The sequence below is a fragment of the Thermobia domestica genome, chromosome 9 (assembly GCF_964235325.1).
Source record: "Thermobia domestica chromosome 9, izTheDome1.hap1.1, whole genome shotgun sequence".
NCBI classification, from domain to species: Eukaryota; Metazoa; Arthropoda; class Insecta; order Zygentoma; family Lepismatidae; genus Thermobia; species Thermobia domestica.
The window spans coordinates 28380461-28404885 of record NC_137462.1 but is presented as its reverse complement, the minus strand read 5'-3'; the positions used below and the strand labels follow the sequence as shown (position 1 = coordinate 28404885).

General features: G+C 36.5%; 1 protein-coding gene across 2 annotated transcripts in view; it reads left to right on the top strand.

Moving 5' to 3' along the window:
- Positions 1 to 24425, top strand: part of LOC145694509 (zinc finger CCHC domain-containing protein 8 homolog) — a 41687-nt gene that overhangs the window by 5782 nt on the left and 11480 nt on the right. For both annotated transcript variants that reach the window (XM_081770817.1, XM_081770818.1), the window contains exons 2-6: positions 5700 to 5910; positions 9508 to 9707; positions 18403 to 18608; positions 21926 to 22050; positions 23691 to 23868. In XM_081770817.1, coding sequence (XP_081626943.1) covers positions 5700 to 5910; positions 9508 to 9707; positions 18403 to 18608; positions 21926 to 22050; positions 23691 to 23868 — 920 coding nt within the window. The remainder of the gene's footprint in view (positions 1 to 5699; positions 5911 to 9507; positions 9708 to 18402; positions 18609 to 21925; positions 22051 to 23690; positions 23869 to 24425) is intronic.

The window sequence follows — 24425 nt, the reverse complement described above, 5'->3', positions numbered from 1 at the left end:
TATCTACTACAGGCTGTCTATCGGTCACGAAATCAGAAAACTGTCATGAAAGGTCAAGAAAGAGTCACGAAATTTAGCTTTTGGTAGCTCTTTTTTTTTTTTTTTTTTATCTGTACAAATATAAGTAGAGACTGGAAAAAATTGTTCTATAATACGTCAAAATTCACCGCCAAAAATGTCTGTGGTCGGCTTTAGATGCTATCGAATCGCAAGAAAAGCACACTTCTATCGCATGCATGAAAATTCGGCCTAATTCGCTCTTGAGATTGTTCTTCAGCTGGCATCATTGAGCAATGGCGATGCAAATCGCATCGCATCGCCGAAACCACCTACGCATTTAACCAGTTTATTCAACTGTGAGAAAAGACAAAGTTTTAACCGCTCCAGGGAACAGCCTTTGAAAGTAGAGATAAGATAAATGTTAAAGAATATAAGTACTGTTATTAGTTTTTGAATGTTATGAAACTTTATGGTTTGGAAAAGAAAAGATCATTAAAAAGTAACGAAATTTCATTTTGGAATTTTAGTAGACACCCTGTACTAAGTATTCATTATTTTTCTATTTTTCACTGTTGCCAGGGCTCCTAGTTGTCCTATTTTCCTATTTTTTCCTTTATTTTGGAAATTTGTCTATATTTGTGCTATATACGACCATATTTTAATCTTTTCCTTTATTTCCTATATTTTGCAGTGATTGAATTATTAAAAGTACATGCCAAGGGCAGTTCTAGTGATGATTTAAATTGCTCCTTATTAGCAATATGCTTAATGTGTCTCTGCATTTTTTTCTAAGGGTCTAGTCACTAATCCTCACTATTATTTTTTTTTAATTTGCCTTTCCCTATACTGCTGTTCCATTCTTCTTCTTCTTCTTCTTCTTCTTCTTCTTATTATTATTATTATTATTATTATTATTATTATTATTATTATTTTGTTTCCTATGTGTTTGTTCTTCCCCAGTGAAGCTTAGCTGAGGACCTTGCCATGCTCCAGTTTCTTATAACGCAAGCTATGTTAGCATTTTCTTTTAGCAGTGTGTGCAGTAGTATTGGCTAGGCATTGAGGTGTGTTGGTATTCACGAACCTATCCCAACGACTTCCACTATTGCTGTACATAATAATATGCAGGATTCCGACGCGTCCTGAAAAAACTGAAAATAAAAGTGTGTCGTGGGAACACCCTGGAAAAGTCATGGAAAGCAGAAAAATTGTGAAAGTCCGGGAAATGTCGAGATTATTTATGAACTGGAAATGCCCTGAAATTTATGTTGTATAACAGTTATTAGCAGTGTATATAAAATTTGCAGAGCTGTGATGAATGAAATGCTGTTACATTATTTATTTCAGTTGATCAAATAATTCAATGTTTAACTGAATTCAAATATTTCATTACGGAGAAATAAGTTATCAATCTTATTTTTTTCATTAGAAAGATATAAAAGGGAAATAATTTATATTTTTGCGTGCATTTTTAAATTTACGTATTATTCAAAATTGTGTGTGTAACGACATGTAGAAAGTGTTAAATGCCATAATAATCCTATAAATAAGAGTTAACTATTTCTATTTCTTATTTTATATTAATTTAAATCTTATTTCCAGTTGCCCATTGGGATGAAAGGTGTCCTTTTTTAAAGATACATTTATATATTTTTTTTCTTGCTTCAGAACATAATATTCTATTGCATAAACCAAACTGTCCTGTTTTATGAACCAAATTGGCCTATATTGTTTCAATGTTATGCTGGAAGGCTTGTATTACGTACTTTACGTATGTTTTATGTATAAATTACGTCCTTAGGAAATACACTTTCTGTCTAATGCAATATAACTTACTTGCAAATTTTCGAAATTTTGGAAGGCTTAGTCTCAGTCAAAATCTCAGTCTCATCTTATGTGAAATTTGCCGAAGTCATTTTAAATCGCAGACTTCAGATGACACGCTGTGTACTTGCGTACCTTCGTTCTAACAAACTCCACTGCGTGTTAGGCAAAAAATTCGTCTTGAAAGTGTATATAGTAAAATTGGGAACTTGCCAATAGGAAAAGCTGAAGAGCTGGCTTGAATTTACAATAATACCAGCTGTAAATTCCGCTGTAGAAACTAACACCGGTGTGCTGTTGCATCTAGAATGGGAGAAACATTCTCCAATCTGTCCTAGCTGGTTATTATAAACTAGCATTGCATCTAGTTCGCGTTAGAGCAAGGCGAAGACTGAAAGGATGCGTCCACTGGAGCAGTTGCGTTAGCGACGGTAGGTATTTGTATAAAATAACTTGCAAAGAATAGGAAAAAAAAAAAAACAAACAAACAAAAAAACTTAATATTTCAAAATTCGTTTATAATTAACTTAAAAATTCTTTATCTGTAAAAACTGCTTTGTAATTCTGTCTTTGAATTTGTTTCCACGTACTGAAGTCAACTACCTTGCACAACGTAATACTGTAAATTAATGCATTGAAAAACATGATGATAGAAGTATTTTGCTGTAAATACACGTACACTCATGTCCAAAATGATTGTCGCGTATCTATAACTTTCTTCTTGTAAGAATATAATTTGGTAATGATTTTGCAGGATACTTTTAATACTGATAATAAGTGTATAATCGGGAAATGTATATTTGTAATAAATTTCATAGGGAAAGAATTATAAATATGAAAATTAGAATGAGTAAAACAAAATGTTGCTAAATGGACAAGAAAGTTTTATTTTCGTTTTATTGTTCTTATTTACTGCTCTTTTGACATGAAATTTGCCACATAGATCTTTGCCGATTATACGCATACTAACATTATAAGAAATACTGAGCGAATTCGTTATCAAATTATATTCCTACAACAACACATTTATAGACATGCGACAATAATTTTGAACTTGGGTGTACCTACTATTTCATCTCGAATACTGTAAGTAAATGACCTTAGGATTAGTCATAAAACAAAACAACTTGGATTCCCAAAGTCGTGGCATTGCGACCTTATACGATTGTAAAAAGAAGACGATGCAGTGTCCGACCTAGGAACCAACCTAAGCATTAGAACTATCTTTAAAAATACCAAATTGTAATCTACAAGATTTATGTTACAAATACCAATAAGTCTAAGGTATGTACTCACTTCATATTTGTCAATGAATACGGTTCTTCAAGTAATTCAACAAATACAAATAAACATAACTTACACGCATTAAGATCATTCTCCAAAACTCGGTTCCTTCATTTTACTATAAAGAAAATATTCATAAATATTGGTGTAAAAGTTATCAATATCTAAATTAAAAAGAAAAAAGTTAGTTATTGCTATTACTACAATACCTCTCGCATACATCTCGTAATATGTTAATCATAACTCATAGCGTAACCGCATGGTTGAGTGCTTAATAAACGAGTTTAATGTAGTCTGTGACAATAAAACTGATGTGTCTTATTGGCAGCCTATCTACCAATCGGGTGGCGGCTTGATTTCGCATCTCTCGCTACTCTTAGCCACTGCCAAATAGTAACTGTTGAAATTTAGGTGCTGCAGGTGGTCAGAACATGATGCTGCCATCATTCGCACCTCTGTGTTCAAAGTCATGGAAAAGTGAAGCCTGCTCGTGGGTCATACAGACTTGTCCCAGATGGGGGCGTCATCTTACAGTTACCTAAAAACCAAGATTGTATAAAGTTATACACAAAGGGGGCGTTCCTGGTATGTGAAGTATGTGAACAAGACGAACATGGTGCCTACAGCATGACATGACTTCAGAACACCCACAGGCATGAAATCTCATTAAATTTACAGCCATACACTTCTTAAGAGAGGCTTTCTTGCGGATAGATCTCTAGCGTTTTCGCCGTTGTTGCGGAGATGCCTGGGTTCGATACTTTGTAAAAAGTTATGCATAGCTTGGACCTCACATTAAGCTGTAAATCAGTGTCTCGTACCGCCTCGATGCTGAGAAAAGGGCACTAAACACGAATCAGACAAATTTCCTGAGAGTTTTAAGCGGTAGTTTAATTTCTCGAGCATATTGGATTAAGTGGATATTTTAAAACCCAATCTTCCACACTTGGTAAATTACCAATATTCATAAAATTGGTTCAAATAGTCAGCATATGGAAATTCATATTTTTAGGTGAAATAAAACATATTTTTGTTATTATTAAACAGGAAAATAAGTATAGAAGTTTGTTTAGTAGTATTTAAAGAAGATTTTTTTTTTTTTTTTTTTTTTAATGTTTTAACCTAAACTTTTACAGACTAATTATGAGATCAACTTTTGTCCACCGACCAGAAGCTGTAGTATTATTAGGTAAATTAGTGATTGTAAAGTACGATGGAACTTAATACACATTTGATGTATAGTCGCAGTTACAAGTGAGTGTCTGACTTTTATTTATGTATTTATTTATTTTTAAATCGTTTTGGTGAATAACAACTGACCTAAATTAATTGATTAATGGAATGAAATACGTATTTTAGTTTTGCATCCTGCAGTTTTGCTGTGTAGGCTAAAGAACATAGAGATGACGAGAATGATGAAAGAGTGGAGTGAAAAAAGTGGGAGGAAACGGGAGGACCCAGAGAAGACTCATGCACACTGTGTTTATCCCTCACAAAGCTTTCTTGGCGCTAGCTGGGATCCAACAAAAGACCCCAAGCACCAGAAATGAACTCTCTATTCCGGAGTCACCTCGGCCCCGTAATGATTAATCATAGGACATTTATCTCCATATCACATTAAATCGTATTTAATTTTTAAATAGTTGTGTGCATTTTTATACCTGTAGGTATGGAACTATAGTACAATAACGCAGAAAAATCTTTTCTGCGAACTGGCGAGGACGCAACCCACACTCTGAAGTTAATCTCTATTATTGCTACGTGTAAAATTCAAATTGATGTTCTGAGACAAAGAATACATTTTATTTTTAAAAGTTAGCTATTTACTGTCTCCAATGGAAATAATCTTTCCAGTTACAGAAGTTAATATTTTTGTACATTCGATAGTGCAGTTAGGTGTAATAGAGAAGTCTGTCAAAATGAGGTTTGTAATCCGATCCACTACTTCGACTTGTAACCTGAAACACTTTACTTCAACAGAGTTTAAATCAGTTAACACACGCATAGGAAATGACCGGCGAACCTTTAAAGGTAGTCTAGTTGTAGTGCGCCATCTTCTAACATTTTTTGTTAATATAAAAATAGTGCTGAGGTATACTAAACTTTAACAGAAGTACAAGCATATGCAGGTAAAATACTGGGGCAGGATTGGTACTGAGAATCGAATTAAAACCTTCTATCAGTCTTCCAGAAATGTTTTATTCCTTACGCATCAACCTGAGGGTTTAATAGCAACCCTAAACATGCACCAATACGTAGGTGAACAACCACGAAAACACTTATTCTTACTAGTAAATACCTTCTTCATTTATTTAAAAAAAAAAAAATGTATATTTTCTGTTTGCACAGTATCAAAAACTCAAGATTCCCCAACAACGAGCATGAGAGAATTAACTAAAACATTTTGTGCTCAACATTTTTTATTTAAGATTTTAGCAGGGTCATCATCTTTTGGATGATGAAGACAGGGATGATATATGTTTTGTAAATTTTCTCTTGAAAATCTCTCAAAATCAAGAGACTATATGTATATATATGAAAAAAAAAAAGTCATCATCATTAACGATTTTATTTTATTTTTTTTTAAACAGGAAATTCAAAAGAATTGTACGCGACGCCATTCACAAGCTTGCTTGTGAGAATTCTTTTGAATTGGAAACGTACGAACAGGGTGATCTGCGCCTTGATGTGTTAACAAAGTCAGAGAGTGAGAAGGAAGAAGAAAAAGATGAGCCGATGCTGTTTACGTTGGATACTACTCCAGTTACAAATAAAAAGTTCGTCGTCCCAAAATATGAACAGGTACTAAGTGTTTTTTAAACTTTTTTTCCCAATTTTATGCTTTTCTTTTCTTATGCTCTCCTTTCAGTGAAACAGTCGAATGAAGACGCTAAATATTATATATGTGCTGTATATATATATAGCAGAATACACTGTTCAGTAGCAGATTATTGTTTGCCTTTTTCTAGCGATGACATATATACTCTTTACGCTCATACTACTTTTGATCAGTAGCTTCAAAATATTTCAGAAAACAGAACAGCTTTCCTTCATCAGGAGACCAACATTCCTAATGTTACTAGTTTCATCATTATGTGAAAAGTGGGATTTTTCTACGACCTTTGAAAAGTATATACACAATAATAATTCCTACTTGAATTATATGTACCTTGCAACGTACTTGCACAAGAAGTTGATGCAATAAGATAGGAGAGATTTTTCCAACAGATGTTTGTTTAGGAACTTTGATTTGATGATGAAAGAAAGCCGTGCGTTTTTTTTTTTTTTTTTTTTTTTTTTTTTTTAAATATTTAGCATCTACTAATTATCAATGCTCAGCTACTACAAAAAACATGGAAGGAAGGAAGAAGAGTCGATTTACCATTTTACATCGTGAAATAGATGGGCGTCCAGCCCTAGGTTGATGTAAAAAAAAAAAAAAAAAAATTTGTTGTCTTCGTAATTTTTGTTTTGAATCGGGGGTTGGTATATTCTCCGCAGTGCAGCTTCAGTGATTGTGTTTATTCTTCTGTCTTGAGTGGAGACAGTTTGATTTAGGTGCCTGTTCTTCTTATTCGTATTTCCTTTGATTTAGGTGCCTGTTCTTCTTGTTCGTATTTCCTTGCTGTTTGTGCGAACTCTCCGTGGGGTTTCGTTATTTCTTGTCATTGTAAAGTGTCGCTCTCATTCAGATTGTTTCGTTGGTGCAAAGTTAGTTTTTTTGTGTGTGTGTGTGTTTCAGATTGAATTGTTTTTGGGTTGGAGGTTATTATTGTGTTTGTTCTTTGTCTGTGTATTTTTCCATGGAAATGGGTGCTGTATTACTTTATTTTATCTCGTAAAATAAAGTGCAGCACTGCGTCTGAATGTTTTTGTTAAATACTAACATGTTGCCATTCTCATTAGATAGACAGGCTTATTCAACCAGACTCGAACTCCATTGAAGTTATGAGCTCAAGCCCCATTGAGATTAGCGAGCGCTTCATAAAGGCGTGGCATCTCGCTCTGGAAAATCGTAAAGGCGTGGATTTTACCGTTGAGCATGGAAAATCATGCAAAACAATATGTATCATTTTCATTTAATCTTTAAATGAGAAAGTGTTAAAACAAAGAATGATTATTGTAGTGGTTAATTTAAAGGCAATAAGGGGGCGCGGTGGCTCAGTGGTAGAGCGTTCACCTCTGGTGCTTGGAGTCCCGGGTTCGATCCCAGCCCCCGCCAAGTGAACTTTGTGGTGGACAAACACCGTGCTCGTGAGTTTTCTCGGGGTTCTCCTGTTTCGTCCCACTTTCTTCATTCCACCATTTTACTTATCTCTCATCATCACCGTCTCCTTTAGCCTAACCGGCATAAGCGTGGGACGTAAAACAAAGATTTCATTTCATTTTTTTAAAGGCAATAAATAAGGCACAGTCTTGTTAAAAAATACTGACCACTCATCTGTCATTTTAAGATCATATTCTTGGAAACGTACGTAATAATGCTTTTGCTTGAAGAAGATTCTTGATTAATCAGAGACGAATCTATTTTGTGTGACTTAATTCCATCTATGGACAAGAATAATGTACGTTTTAAGAAAACCTGGGTGACGAGGATTTTTTTGAACAAGATTGTGCTTGCGTTAATTAGCTTTAATGTAAAATTGATATCTTAAATTATTATTATTTTCGTACCAAGGTGGATCAATAAGTAACGCACAATAATTTATGTAAAAGAAATTTTAGTATGTAAGACACGAAGAATACAGGTGTTTGAAAATGAACTCCCCGGTTTTAATGTGTCCTAGAATCTGTACAAAGTGACATACACTGTTCTAGTTTGTAGTGTTTGATTCATCAACTCTTCAAGTTTTTCTCCCCTGCAGTTGGCAGGTCTGCTTGACCTTGAGACGGCACCAGTGCTGTTTTTTTTTTTTTTTTTTTTTTCTGGTTCCTCAGTTCAGTCCAGACAGGCGTGCAGTGCAGAGCAACTCAGCAACAATGTGTACTCCGCAACAGAAAGCGCAGTGTGTTATTTGGCTTGTGAAAACTGAGTCAGTTATAATAGTGCAACCTAATTTTATACGTCAGTATGGTGGTGAACCACCTACAGCAAAAACTATCCGTCATTGGCTAAAGTCTTTCAAGGAAAACGGTAGTGTTTTAAAAGCAAAATCACCAGGTAGACCGAGAACTTCTGAAGATATTATTGAACAGATCCGTGTTTCTTGTGTTCGGAGCCCGAAGAATTCATTGGTCAGACGTAGTCTACAATTAGGAGATCAGAGACATCAATCATTTACAGGAAAGAATCGTCGCGGCGGTTGGGATAGTTACACCTGAAATGTTGGTAAATACGTGGCGAGAAGTGGAATATCGTATCGACGTGTGCAGAGCCACAAATGGATCCCACGTTGAAGTCTACCAACATTAAACAAAACTTGAAGGAATTCTCTTTCATGATATGTACTCATTGATGTAAGTTTTCATTCATTTCCCAGTTAAATTTATACTTAAAACTAGGGACTTCTTTTTCAAACACCCTGTATATAGAAAGTAAGGGCTCATATTAAAGCTACTTTTGAACATAACCGCCAGGTCTTTTAACAGATTGCTTACGTCGTAGTATCTTTTCTTCTTCACGTCAATCATAGGTTGGTGGGCAACATGAAAATACTCAATTCAAGAGGTCTGTTTTTTCAGAGTATAGGCATCTGCGTATAACCGATTTGACTTCATCGGAATTGAAATGGTGGCTGGTACTACGAAATGTTCAGCATGTTCGACAATGTTTGGAGATGGTTTTGTCGGTCATTACGAATTGTCTTTTCAAGAGACATGACATTCTGTTTGGTTGATCCTGTTAATTACCGTCATCACGTGACAAATCCATATCATTCACACAGCCCTCTCAAAAGAACTTGTACCACATTGAGATGTTGTCATTGTCCATACAGTGTATCTTCATATATGCACACCATTTCCTTGTGGACTTGACTCGGTTTTTGTCCTTTTGCCTGTACTACAGCTCTGTTCTTTACAGGTAACACACCTGTCATCTTTAGTCAGTAGTTCCATCGCTAGCAGTACATCTGATCAAACAACTGCAGATTAAGTGCGAATCTCAGAGTTTTTTTTTTTTTTTTTTAATTTTGACGTTTCAGATGAGTGCAATATGACGTGAAAAAATTTTGCGTTACTTACTGATTCACCCTAGTAAATATTTTGTTACAAATAGTTCCTTTGATTTTTTGTCTACTACTCTCAGTGGATAAATGATATTCGGTGCTTTTGTGCTGTACAATATATTTACTTTGTTATAGATTTATTTAAAGAAAAAAATGTTCTTATTTATTCTACTTTCATATTTATTCTTTCTGTCATATTTCCTGATATACATATTTACTGTTCTTCTTTCAGACATGCAACACACTGCTTCAGAAATCAGAGGAAGAATCCGGTAAAGATGAAGATAAGAGGATGTGTCCACCCAAAAACACGTGTTTCAACTGCCTTGGTAGCCACATGTTAACAGAATGTCCGCTTCCTCGGAACAACCAAACTATCTCCAAGAATAGACGAAATTTCTTGAACCAGCGTTCCACTTCTACTAAGCCAGGGTTAGTTGTAAATTTCATATAAAAGTTTTGGGTATCAGTTCAGAAGCGTCTGCTTTTACACAGATTTGATGTTGAATGTAGTTAGGCATCCTCTCAATATAATTTCAAACGAAATTTCTTAAGTATGTAGTTATTTATAATAATAATATACAGGGTGTATCAAAAAGATTCATCCACTTTGGCAAGTCTGTATTTCTGAAACTAATAAACATATACAAATAGTTTTTGTTTTGCATGATAGTGAAACTCAAAAAGTTTTTATTGCACCTGTTAATAGGTGTTCAATGTGCCCCCCGTGAGATGCACGGCATATGTCCATGCGGTATTCAAATTCGTCCCAAACTGCAGCTAGCATGTCTTCCGTTACAGCTGTCACAGCTGCCGTTATGCGATGTCGCAGTTCATTCAATGTGCTTGGTAACGGAGACACATAAACGGAGTCTTTTATAAACCCCCACAAGAAATAATCACATACAGTAAGGTCAGATGACCTTGGAGGCCAGTAATGTAACGCTGCATCATTTGGTCCAGTGCGACTGATCCATCGTTATGGAATCGTTCGATTTAAAAATCCCCGCACTTTCCCATGCCAGTGTGGTGGTGCCCCATCCTGTTGGTAGATGAAATCATTCGAATCTGTCTACAACTGTGGGAAAAGATAGTACTCAAGCATATCAAGGTAGGTTATCCCCGTCACAGTGTTCTCGTCAAAGAAAAATGGACCGTACACCTTTTTTCGGGAAACTGCACAAAACACATTAACTTTTGACGAGTCCCTCTTATGTTGTACAACTTCATGTGGGTGTTCCGTTCCCCAGATTCGCACATTATGGCGGTTCACGTTTCCATTCAAATGGCATGTTGCCTCGTCACTAAACGCTAAGCGTTGAACAAAACTGTCGTCCTCTGCAATCTTGCCAAGAATGAAATTACAAAACTCCATACGTCGTTCTTTGTCACCTTCACAAAGAGCTTGCAATAGCTGAATTCTGTATGGTTTCATGTGTAAACGACGACGCAACACAACACCAGACGGACATCGAGAGCATGTTGAGCTGTCGAGCTGCACGACGAACGGATTTCTGCGGACTGCGTGTAAAACATTGATGGACGCGCTCCACGTCTGTGTCGGGCACTCGAGGACGTCCCGGTGATTTTTCTTTACATAAACAACCTGTTGTTCGGAATTGTTCATGCCATCGTCTAATGCTCTGTGCAGTAGGTGGATCCACACCATACTTAGTACGAGTCACGCTGAACAGTTATCAGTGACTTGCACTCCGCAAATCGTAGTACACAAAAACGCTTTCTGTTGTCCAGATGCCATTTTAACCAGAACCGTAGTGGTCGTTCACTCAAGCACACTGCTGCTACCTAGCGGAAACCATGTACAACTAGAGATGTTCCTCTTTCCAACAGTACGTTGTTCACTCACATCTCTGAAAAGACAGAATAGATATTATTGTTTAAAACCGGACGATTCTTTTTGATACACGCTGTATATGAAGAAAATACAAACTTTAAGTGTGTTTTGTGAAGAGTGAACAATTAATGTAATACAGAGTAAGTGTAGAACAGTTTAGTAGATAAATAAGACACTCATGTATGTTGCTCCATGAATATTTATTTCTGAATTATTTTTGAAAATGATAAGTCCCTTCGTCGATCAGATGTCTTAATAATAATAAATAACTAATGGTGGGCACAAAAACCGGTTTTTCGGTTTTCAGAAAAAACGAAACCGATTTTTGAAAATTAAAAAAAAAACTTTCGGTTATCGGTTTTCTTCAAAACTGGTTCCGTTTTTTTTTTTTTTTTTTTTTTTTTTTCAAAATTTGTTCTATTTCTAACCAGAATAGTGTTTCGTTGTTCTCCGGAAACCGAATTCGTTTCCACAGAAATAGTTTTGTGTGTTCCCGAACCGGTTTTGGAGAAAACCGAAATGTCGGTTTTCGGGTTTCGGTTTTTCTAGAAACCGGTTTCCGGGTTTTATAAAACCGGATTTGCCCATTCCTGTAAATAACCTATTAGGTGCCAATGAATACACTTAACATACTAGACGTACCATATTCAAACAATAAGTAATGAACACAACAAACTGTCCAGCTAATATTCTTCTAAAGAGCACTTAAGAACACGTAGACCAAGTCACTTTAGACAAAGATTGCCATTTTGTTGTTAACTCAAAAATGTAAACATAACAAAACTTTAATTGTATCCAGTTGTAGACAATAGTACTCACATTTATCCTTTTTTTGCTCAGAGGCGTCACACAAGAGCAACATTATATATGATTCATATGATATGGTGACAACTCGACATTAATACGACATGTAAGCATAATTAGTTTATGTAATGTGAGTTTTCGATGTTGGGCACGGTGGCGCAGTGGTAGAACGCTTACCTCTAGTGCATGGGGTCCCTTGTTCTATCACTGGCCAAGTAAGTTTGTGGTGGACAAGATCGTGTCCGAAGGTTATCTCAGGGTAGTCCTGTTTTCTTCCACATTATCATTTCACTAATTCTTCCATCATCATGTATTTGCCTTAATCGTCGTCTCCCTTAGCCTAAAGAACATAAACTCAAAGAGTTGAACTCAATGAGTTCGTTTCATTTATTGTGAGTTTTCGGTGATAAGTAAATATGTAAATAATTTATAGTGTTTTGTGTTCACTTTTGTAGTAATACTTCTTTGATTGATTTTTCTTTTAGTTTAACGCCCCTTTCAGCAGCGAGGCTATATGAGACTTGACCTACTGATTAACGTAGAAACCGAACCACATGAGTTCCCGCCGGGAATCGAACCCGTCTCTCCCACGCCAAAGGTGCGTACGCTAACTGCTTAGCCACGAAGGAGCTCTAGCACTTCTTTAAGTTCTTGAGAACCAGTATTGTGTTCTTCATGATATTAGTTGGTGACCTGCATGTTGTGAACTTTATCGTTAGAGAAAGATGTATGCATAGTGATGTCACGGGAATTTGTTAATATTTGCTTCCGTTTTTTCGACATTTCACTCACGAAGGAACGTATTTTCCCGCAATATATATAAATAAGAATAAATATTTAACGTCCACCATAGGCGAGTTCCTTTATTTAATTTAAACCAAATAATTGGATGTCGGCTATCTTCAACGGTTAGTTTTATAGAGGTGTGAGGAAGTTTTAGATTGGTTATAATTAAAAGAAGATAAGAAAACAAATATTGCTTTAAGTTTGAAATCTTCTATTATTAAATGTTAAAATCATTTGTTTGCCGGATCAACGAAATTGTAGTAGCCTGTATCATATATTTTTGCGAACCAAATTCCAAAATTGCGCGCATCTTACAATACACAGCTACTTCTCTACCCTTAAACCTATCTGATGAAGCATTTAGCGAAAGCACTTACAACATCGGTGGCCGTACTTTTTAAATTATAGTCTACTACAGTCCATTTTCTGATATCATAAACTTGAAACATGGCATTGCATTTCCTTCGAGAGTTGAGAAAATCAAGGATTTTTTGACAGATGACTTCTTCACAAAAATAGATTGAGCTCTGAAACGAAGGTATTTCACTTCAAGAAGAAGGAACCAGATATTATTTTCGGACTCTCTTAACCTTCATGGAAATATTATTTTATAGTATTTCGTTCTCTGCTTCCGATGCCTTTCATTATCACAGCAATAGAAACTTTGGATAACAAACATATGCATTTATCTTTCACTTGCAAAGAAATCTCCCTTCATCATGGAAATAGTGTTTTCGGTTATTTAAATTTATTTTACTTCAATTAAAACTCATTAAAATAATAATTGTAAATTACATCATTCGAGGCCGCGGTGGCCCAATGACAGAGCGTTCATTTCTAGTGCATGGCGTTCCAGGTTCGATCCCAGTTCTCATCAAGTGAACTTGTTGTGGACAAACACCGTGTGCGTGGGTTTCTGAGGGTTCTTCCATTAGCTCCCACTTTCTTCATTCCACTATTTCATCCATTCTCATCATCACCGTTTTCTTTAACCTGCTCGGCATAACCGTGGGCGTAAAACTGAAAATGTTCATTTTATTTTCATAAATAACTCATACATTCAACAACATTAAAAAAGAACTACCAAAATGTTTCCAGAACTTTGAAACATATACTGTCCATCGCTGTTACCACTTCACGACAGTCAGTCGTTTTTTATTTGGGCCACCGTAACATAGAATGTTGGATTAGTTTTTCAAAAGTGTCGTGTTTCAGTGTAAGTGCAGGTAAAATCAGGTTCATTACTTTCTTTTTTGTCTGATCTTTTCTTTTTTTCCTCACTTCTGTCTCTCTCTGTATTTGATGGAGTGATTAGCGAAATATCTTATATAGTATAAATCTTTTTTCCCAACTTGGGGCCGCGGTGGCTGTGGTAGAGCATTCACCTCTGGTGCATGGGGTCCCGGGTTCGATCCCAGCCCCCGCCAAGTGAACTTTGTGGTGGACAAACACCGTGTGCATGGGTTTCCTCGGGGTTCTCCCGTTTTCTCCCACTTTCTTCATTCCACCATTTCATTCATTAGTCATCACCACCGTCTCCTTTAGCCTAACCGGCATAATCGTAGGACGTAAAACTCAAAGATTTCATTTCATTTTCTTTTCTCCCAACTTTTTCATCCATCTTTATGTGATGAAATGATTAGCAAAAGGTCTTATAGTGTATTTCTTGTCTCCCTACTTCGTCACCTCTCTATTTGATGAAGTGGTTAGCGAAAGGCCGCATAGTGTACTTTTTAAAGTGTGATTATGTTTCCACTGTTTTGAGGTAAGTAATTCATTTTCATTTTCGCTTCAGGACACGGTTGGTTTGTTTAAACCAGCTGGTGTTTCCAAAAGAACAACTGGTTTAAACTAAAAGAAAAAAGAACGAAAACTGCTTTAAACCGTGTGAACTTCATGGTGACGTTTCCACATATCAAACCATCTGCATTAGTTTTATCTCCTTTTCACCTTTTAATCAAGACGTCCCAAGTTCAACTCTCGGTCGAACCACAACCCTTCTTTCAAGTGTAAACCAAGTAGTAGTTAGGATGCCACTTTAAGCGAGTCTTCTTGATAACCTCGGTATTACATAAGGATCTTCAGCCTAAACGTACGAAACGAAACTAAATTGTATTTTTCTGCTTGGCTGAATGCCTGTTGTTTTATAAATAAGCCAAGGTTGTTTTAAATATGTTGATAGAAATTGGCAAAATTCATCGACTGCCTACGTAGCTTCCAACATTAGCTTGGACTAGACTTTCAGTTTTAATTTTATTGAATGATATGTGCATACTAAATTTGTAATTTAATACCTCAGTTTTAGTGCACTGATTATGATATGTTGACCGTAAAATCTTACATGTAAAGCAATAACGGGATTTTCCCGTTATTGCTTTGTATGTTAAGTAAAACAGGATTTTCTCGGTGGCTAAGTCGGGAATTTCCGGATTTAAGAAATTTACTGACCGGACCACCCAACTTTATAATGAAACAGGACGGTCCTGATTCCCGAATACGCGAATATACTAGTGGTGTTGGAGTGAAGTGGGTGGAACTTCCATTCTGCTGCTCCAAGTCCAAAAGGAGAACAATTTCTCTCGGATGCAAGCCGAGAAGCGGTTTGGCTTCCGCTGTAAGATTATGTGACCCCTTCCAGCATAACCCCGTTGTTGCATAATACCATCAAGGCGAAACAAACTTATTTCTGTCCATATGTAATATAAATACACGAACAAATTATTTAAACCAAAATAACCGGGTTTAACCCCCCCCCCCCAAATACGAATTTTTTAAAATGGTTTTTGCCAACCGTGCTTCAGGAGGGGTCGTTTATTCGAGGGATGTATAAATGAAAAATCACTTAGGTATACATTGCACGTTGTGAGATAGTCTCCAACCTAAAACACATTGGATTATTCCTGTTGATATACTGAGTCACATGTACTACTTAGGTATTCGTGGTCGTTTTTCTTACATTTTGCCTAATGAATTTTCAGTATAACAGGGTATTACAATGATTCTATGGATTATTCGTAACGTCAGCAAACCGAGAGATACTCACTTTTGTTCACAGATCGTTCAAAAATTTATAATAAAAGTTGATTTTTTGTTGATTGCTGGCAACAAAGTCTGGGCGATATTGGGACATTGTTGTGTTTGGCAACCCGAATATGTTCTTTCAATCTAATAGGTGCCCCAACATCGAAACTTTCAAAACACCTGAAAGACTCAAAACATAACATCGATAAAGTGAGATTGATCGAGAAATCTTCCATGTAGATTCTCAATCAATCGTTCAAGAAATCGTTAAATGGGACATGTTGAGAAGTACAAGTGAGGTGGAATATAAAATCGTGCTCTCGTGTTCTGAGAAAGGATTGATATATCATCAGGTAGCAAAACTGTTTGAGTTCATCTTGCAGCTGTGAAATCAATAGGCCAGACGTTAGGAGAATATGATGTTTTGAAGATTTGCCAAGATCAGACCGAAGAAAAGGTGCAAGTAACCCAAAATTGAACTGAAAACTGATAAAGTTAATAAAGCAAAATCGATCGATGTTTGTTCGCGATTAGCGGAAGCTGCATTTGAAAGTGGAAATAGGTAAAAGTCTAGGGATGCAAGGCCCGGGCTATATGCCGGATGCGGGAAAATGTGTTTTTCTCTTCGTTGCGTAATACAGAAAAACCCGCGCGGTATGCGGGCGTGCGTTATCTTAATGCAGTGTGAAGTTCTTCAAATGCGGCCTCTTTTTGGTGTGTGCTGGCGCACAGTCTTGATGACTTATGGTAGTACACCACATTCATTCTTTGCCCAGGAGGGACAATGTGTTGGTTCATCGTGCCTCTTTGATTCCAAAATGCAATTAGCGTAATCTTACCTTCGTTCTTATGTTGCATTTTTTTCTTGCGAGTTGACTGTGGCGATTTCCGTGTGTTGCTTTATTGTTTTGTAAGTGGATTCAAAGTCATGGATCCATGTTTCATTGGCAGTTATGATTCGATCCAGAATGAGATCATCATCTTCCATACGTCTCTTTCACTCGATGCAAACATCCACACGCTATTGTATCTGTTGTGCTGTAAGAAAATGTGAAACCCATGTGGTGCAAACCTTCTTCATTTTGAAATGTTTACGCAAAATTCGATGGACAGTGTCCTTCGATATGTCCAAATGTGCACTTAGCGCTTTCACAGATATTTGCCTATCTTCACGAATAATTGCTGCGACAGTATTCATTAGCGTCTCGTTAATCACGAACGGTCTTTGCCCAGGATGCGGAAGCAGAGCGCCTGATTCGCGCCCATCATCGAACAACTTGTGCCGTCTGTGCACTTTGCCTCTACTCAGTCTGTCTTGATCGGCGTATGCCTGTTGAAAATTGCGTTTCCGCAGCGTTGTTTCCCGAAACGCTAACCATATTTTATGGCATGTCGTCTTTCCTCTTGAATACACATCATGAAAAGCAATCTTATAGGCAAAAACCTGGAGAGATGAACGAAACACGTTCGACGTAACTCAACACAGCTGCTCATTAACGTGGTTTAGAAATATATGACAACTTACTACGGATATAGAATTAGTCATCCTACACAACGAAACTAGTGCGAAACCATGGCCAGTGTTGCAAAACAAGGAAAAACTCGTGTCTCGCCTTCTCTGTGATAGCCTTTGTTATACCATACTACTCGTTGAACAAAGGAAGTTTAAGACCTGCGCTAGTAATCACTGTTATATTCCCATTTTCATTTAATTCAGTTGTCAGTGATTGTTATTTCTTTACAGACTTGGAACCCCCTGTATAATGTACGATTTCAGAACTTAAATGACGAAAGTGCTGTGACCAGTGAACAAAAGAGATTCTCTTAATACATTCTTTGAAGATTACATGAAAAAAATATTTTTGCGCTGGATAAAGTGTGTGAACTTTTGTTAGTTAAACAAAAGTTGTATTGAAAAACTGAAATATAGTGTAAAATTAATTAAATTAAAAACCTAAAATGTAATTCGTAGCCCTTTCGAAATATCACCTGTGTTTTATGATTGTGTTGCAGTTTATTTGTTACATGGCGAAATAGTAATTACATGATAATTGCACTACGTAGTGTTCAGAATTCTAAGCTAGACCCTTCTGTTGGTTGGTACACAAAACTGATTTCTTTAAAACTTACTATTTGTGTTCTATAACCTTAAAGTTTCTCACACATTGCAATATTTGTAACTCTGAAACTGTTTTCGACGTGTTTTCATCTGGCTTATTTTCGTGAATATCACTTCTCAGATACGAGATATATTTTTATATGTGAAACAATTCTTCCTCGGTAAATGAAATGATTTCCATAAGGTATACTTTTATAAGAGACAGTTTTCATCAGATATGTTCGTGGAAGTGAAGCAATTTCCATAAGGTATACTTTTATGCGTGAAAAAAAAAATGCCACAGGGTATACTTTTATGTATGAAACAATTTCCCCAAGATATACTTTTATATGTGAAACAATTTCCCCAAGATTTACTTTTATATGTGAAATAATTTCCCCAAGATATGCTTTTATATGTGAAACAACTTCCCCAAGTTGCTTTTATATGTGAAGATTTTTTTCCTCATCGGTTTTCCTATTTAATTCACAATTATGTGCTTTTATTGTTGAATATCGAGTCCATAGAATTGTATTAACACTTTGCATCTGTTCGCTTTGTAGTCGTTATCACGCTGAAGAAGACTCCAAGTTTTCGCGCTTTCTGCCTGGTCGAATCACAAAACAACTACGCAAAGCTCTCGGAATCGCTAGCGATCAGCTTCCACCCTATATTTACCGGATGCGAATGCTAGGTTACCCTCCAGGTTGGCTGGAGGAGGCCAAAATCAAGCACTCTGGAATATCATTGTTTGATTCAGAGGGAAATGGTAAGAATACAATAATTCTGTTTCTATATCTAGTAAATATAATTGTATATTTGTGTATCTAGTAAATATGATAAACTATTTGTGTATCTAGTATATCAATGATTGACTGCAGAGTATAACATTTCAATAGTCTGGTTTTCAATTGTAAACAATTCATGATTCAGTTCATTCAGATCTTTTTTCTAAGTTGCGCTGTTTACATTCCTGTAATTGTTTCTATAATATACTTGTGGTCTTTACTATCCTTAGGAGTAGAGCACCCTAAAACAGTTTTAGACGAATGCAGTTGGGCGTTTGGTGAAATTATAATTCGTTACGTGTTAAGTATTCCTCCTCCCTATTCCTCCAACTTCTTTTGTGCAGTTTTCGTGAGAATGCTTGAATGAAAAGTAGGTCTATTATTAAATGATCTAAGGGAATTTTTAGGGTGCTAAATAATGCAACTTCCTGTTGCTTAGTGAACAATAGGATGTGTATCAGATAACAATAATAAAAATAAAAGTCAAACACTCACTTAAAGCATCCGAGTAGAAACCAATCGCAAACATTGAATGTTGAACTTGGACAAGAGAAACAACATCACTAACAAAATAGGTCAGCAGTTACATTATTATTATTATTATTATTATTATTATTATCATCTATTAAAATGCTACAATAGCAATTAAGAGCGACTGAGCTCCAACCTATAACTTTAGCTTTAAAACCTTTGATTTACGGTTATATGTGATTTGACGTTTATAACAAAGACAAATATTTTTTAAAAGGTGTACTTTAAATAAATTACTTAAAGAGATCTTTTTCACAAAGTTTATGATTTTAAATTATTGTTCAAAGCCTTTGCATTTTAATAATCCTTCTCCGAAATAAATGCAAATGAATTGTGCTGCCATCTTTGGAGCTTTTTAAACTATACGTTTGTGGACGTTTATATGTTTGTGGCAAATCCTTTCGACAGTGAGATTTCGGAAACTACAGGCTCTAGAAAGATGACGTTTTTGCTGATCGATTGCAAATTTCATGTAGATTGTCCAGTTCTAACTGAATATTTAAAAAAAACATGGCCATTATTTCTTTATTACATTTTACGGGTACACTAGAAGTGTTGAAATAAATAAAATTAAAAAAAAAAAAAACTAAAACTAAAACTAAAGCATCATATTTCACCTATTATACATTCCAACACCATATAATTGTATATAGGGGCTGCGTATCTCTCAGGTGTTTGTTTCATGGCCAAATTATAATGAAAAACGAAGGATAACCATTTCTCCAGTCTAAGTTGAATCTTTATTGTTTGGAGTGTTTTGCCAAATGAACACCATAAATCACTGAGATTATAATTAATTGTGTGTGTAATGTATTTGCTTATTACATACTGGATGCAAGAAGAAAGAAAACACTGATCATATATGAATTAAAAACTCCAACCGGAAGTAGGCTGAAATCTTGCAAACGGTGCGAGATATTAAAAAGGTAATCGAAAAATTCTCCCCTTTACGGTATCTCTTGCCGATTTTTATCAAGACGTCTTTCACTTGAGTCTGTAAAGGGACATGTACAAATGTGAGGAATGACAAGGAAATTCATGCTCATATGTGATTGATGCGCTATGTAGAGATCGCAGGTTCAGCTAGTCTATATATTAAAATGCTAGGTTTATATGTTTGTCTCCAGTCCTTTCGACAATGAGATCTCGAAAACCACAAATGCTAGAAACGTGCAGCTTTCACTGATCTATTCCAATTTTTTGTAGATTGTCCAGTTCTAATTCAAATTTTCAAAAACCGTGTTGTTATTGTTCAATTCAACATTTTAGGAGCCGTTTTGAGCCCTTAAGATTAACATTGTTGCTGGCCGAAACTACGGTGTTAGGCAACCAGTAGAGAAGTTATGTATGGCGGGTTGAGGGACATTTCAGGCACTTTGCTTAAATCTGAATGCAATGGCAAAACCTATTGCATGCTGGCAACTTCAAAGGCCTCAAGAGACGCAATGAGGCGTACTTGGACGGATATGGATTTATTTTTAAAAATCCATTTGATATCGTGTTACTTCTACAAATTTGCTATAAACTCACTCCAACATCAGAGCTCCTCCGTGGCTAAGGGTTAGCGTATGCGCCTTTGGCGTGGGAGACCCGGGTTCGATTCCCAGCGGGAGCTCGTGTGGTTCGGATTCCACGTTAAGCAGTAAGTCCACATCTCATATAGCCTCGTTGCTGAAAGGAACGATAAACTCAAAATCAACAGAACTCAGTAGATGATATTTTTCGATGTATCAATTAATCTTTCAAAATAACCAACAGCTATTAAGTGCTATTGTTTCGTAGGGGTTGATAGCAGGTATATATGTACTATTCAGATTAAGGAGCGTGGAATAATGTAGTTTTTTGTGCGTAAATGAAGTAGTATGTCGACATCTAGTTGCTTCAAGTGTAGACACTAAAAATGGGAAGATAACTCAGATTATTAAGCAAGGAAACCGAAGTAAAATTCTGTATCAATAAGATGATTTGTCACAAATTTAATTCTTCAAGGAACGTAGGTTTTTAGGTAAATGAACTGACGATAGCGAGAGTTTATTGCTAACACAGCTTCAAATTTCCGTCAATGTTTTGGGATATTGGGTATGAACAGGGTCGGATTTAGGGGGGTGCAAAGATGCACGTGCACCCCTCCCCCTTCGTTGCAGATATACACTATCTAAAATGAAAAGCTAGCAGTGAAAATAGCAACACATTCCGAAACTTTCTGGCATCATATTTTCGTTTGAGGCTTAAAAGAAAACAGCTTTGCAAAAGCAAGTTTAAGTTGATTTTCTGAAGGTTGAAGCAAAAGGATTCACTAAGCAAACCAATATAACATTTTTAAAGTAGGAAAGGAAACAGAAGGCAGGAGCAGAAAAGGACATTTTTTGTCCTCCATTCCACTTGCGACCCCATTTAAAATACCCCCTTCCGTTCTATGTATCAGCGTTGTCAGGGGAAAGAATACTGTCACTTATCACTTTGAAGAGTTTCAGTATGATTGGTTAGTTTGGTAGTTATTGGTGCACCCCCCACCCTCAGACAATCCTGGATCCGGCCCTGGGTATGAACGTGATGTTGAGTGTTATCTATCGAAATCGTGGTGGACTGCCCACTTCGATGCGTGGTTATCATGATAGCGATCTCTGCTGACATTCTCCTTTTTCCCCGCCCCGTCTATGATGAAGATATTTTGGTTTAAATCCGGCTGTCAAATAAACAAACATTACTTTTTGTTAGGAAGGTAACACATTTTTGTCATATTAATTCGATTATTGTATTTTTCCAGCCGTTGCAGATCCAGAGGACGAGGAAGGTGAAATCGTGGCTGAAGGTGCAAGGGATAAATATGATGTCAAACGAATCGTAGATTTCCCAGGCTTCAATGTGCTGCCTGAACAAGGAACGCTTGATGTAAGTCTTCCGATATTTCGCAATTCGATGAGTACTTGTGCGTAAGTCTTTGAGTGCGAAGCTTTGATGGGGCACAGAATTGATTCAGAATCAAGAGACAATTGGGGAGCCAAAAGTCCGGTCTAATGAGTGAAAACTGATGTTATTGGAAGTCGATGCGCTACTATGCATTCAATATAACATGTATCAAGTGATCAGTCATTCCTCAGAGAGTTTAACTCCCTCCCAGTTCTAGCATTGTAAATTACAACGACCAAATTGTTGTCTGTTCCGTCATGTTTTATGTAGGCTGCTGTAAATTTGTAATTCTGAATGAGAAAATATGGGGCTCGAGTATGGTAAAACACCGCAAATGCCTTTCAGGGGAGTTCTGGGCAACAATACTCTGGCCAGGGGTACACTCACGGGTGGAGTTCACCGGGTCCGGACCCACCTCCCCAAAACTTCCTTACTTAATGTACAATTGTACACTTTCTCAATAAAACTATCTTTGTTTAACAGGGAAATGATTGATGTAGCATGAATATTTAATCTTACACTTCATCTGTACTCTTTCTCTTATTTAAAACGATCTATTTCTATCATTTTTCTGAAAATATAGGAGGAAGTATATTTCAATTACTTATCATCTTCTCGGGTGCAGAATAATACCTGTTCAATACTACATAGACGTAACCCTCCTAATAAAAATTTCTGAGTGTGCGCTTGACCGGCCTGTAGACCGATGTCCACAGTGAGGAGTGCGGTATACAAAACAAGTCTAGATGTGTGTGGAGGGCGCGGTAGCTCAGTGGTAGAGCGTTCACCTCCAGTGCTTGGTGTCCCTGGTTCAATCCCAGCTCGCGCCGTGTGGACTTTGCGGTGGACAAACACCGTGCTCGTGGGTTTTCTCGGATTCTTCCGTTTCCTCCCACTTCATTCCACCATTTCTTTCATTTCTCATTCTCACGGAAGTTGCAGGAAACAGGAGAACCCTGAGAAAACACACGCACACGGTGTTTGTTCACCACAAATCTCACTTGGCACGAGCTGGATCGATCCAAGGACCCCATGCACCATAGATGAACGTTCTACCACTAAGCCACCACAGTCCCTGTTCATATTTAGAACTTTATGTTTCCCCCTCCCCTCTATGGCCAAGGACTCGTGGCGTTCAAAATGCGTTGAAAATGCACTTTATAGCAGGCATTACAATTAAAGTTTTACAGCTGACAATTCTGAAATCTCTTGGCATATTATACTTTGAATAATTGCTGAATTGGAAAAAAAAAATGTATAAGTTTTCGAGCTTGCTACAAGCTCATCTTATGTGTTACTACTAATAAATATATATTATCGTTAACAATTTCAGTTGAGTGACACTTCTCCTTCTATAGAATAAACTGTTTTAAAAAACTGTATTTATTGTTATTATTATTTACTTCAAATTCTTCATATAAATAGCTGAGAGAAATCTTGATTCTCTTTTGCTGCTACAGTATTACGTTTGAAAATAAAATTTCAGTCTCGCTTTTTTTTTTTTTTTTGTTTGTTTGTTTGTTTGTTTACTGTACCTTGTGTATTGGCATGTGTATGGTAATTTGAGAAAATTTTATTTTCAATCAAATATAGCAAAATTTTGTATATTTGTTTTCTTCTAGGAGACCGAGTACTACAGAGTTCCTCAAATAAATCCTGATCAAAGCAAGGAGGCAATGCTTCATTTACTTAAGCCAAATGCTATGACAGCATATAAGAGGAAGAGTTTGAGTAAACTTAGGAAATCTGCATCTGCTCCAACTGAATTGAAAGAAGCTGATATGGAAGTGGAGGAGATAGGTAAGAGATTTGATTTCATTTCCGTAAAGAGAGAACAGAATGAGTTTACTCACTTACAACTAATAGTGCTTGACTTGTTCACAGTACAAAAGTCGTTAAATTTGTAAATAAGTCGCTAAATCCTTATTTAAAAATCACTAAAAAGTTGCTAATCGGAAATATTATTTTTTGTCGCTATTCTGGAAGTCGAATCTGTAGATTTAGAGACTTTTACCCCAAATTGGCAATACTGATCAAGGTTAGCCAACTTTAGCGTTAACGCGATCTACCGAAAATGTCCCCGGGAGCTACTAGTAGCTCGTGATCGATGGTTTGACGATCACTGGTGTAGATTGTTTGCATGAGGGTCACTGTCTTGTGACAGGGGTGTGCCTATCATGGGAGTATTACTTTAATGTAGGGTTGTTCACTACTTCCACCTTGTATTTATTTTGTATTTTCAAAACAGCAAAGACAATAAATTGTGACAATTTCCCGCCTCTCGAGAATATCATAATTACTTTTAAGACTGACTTCTCTAAATGGTATGGCCCCGCGTAGCGTAGTCGCTAACGTTC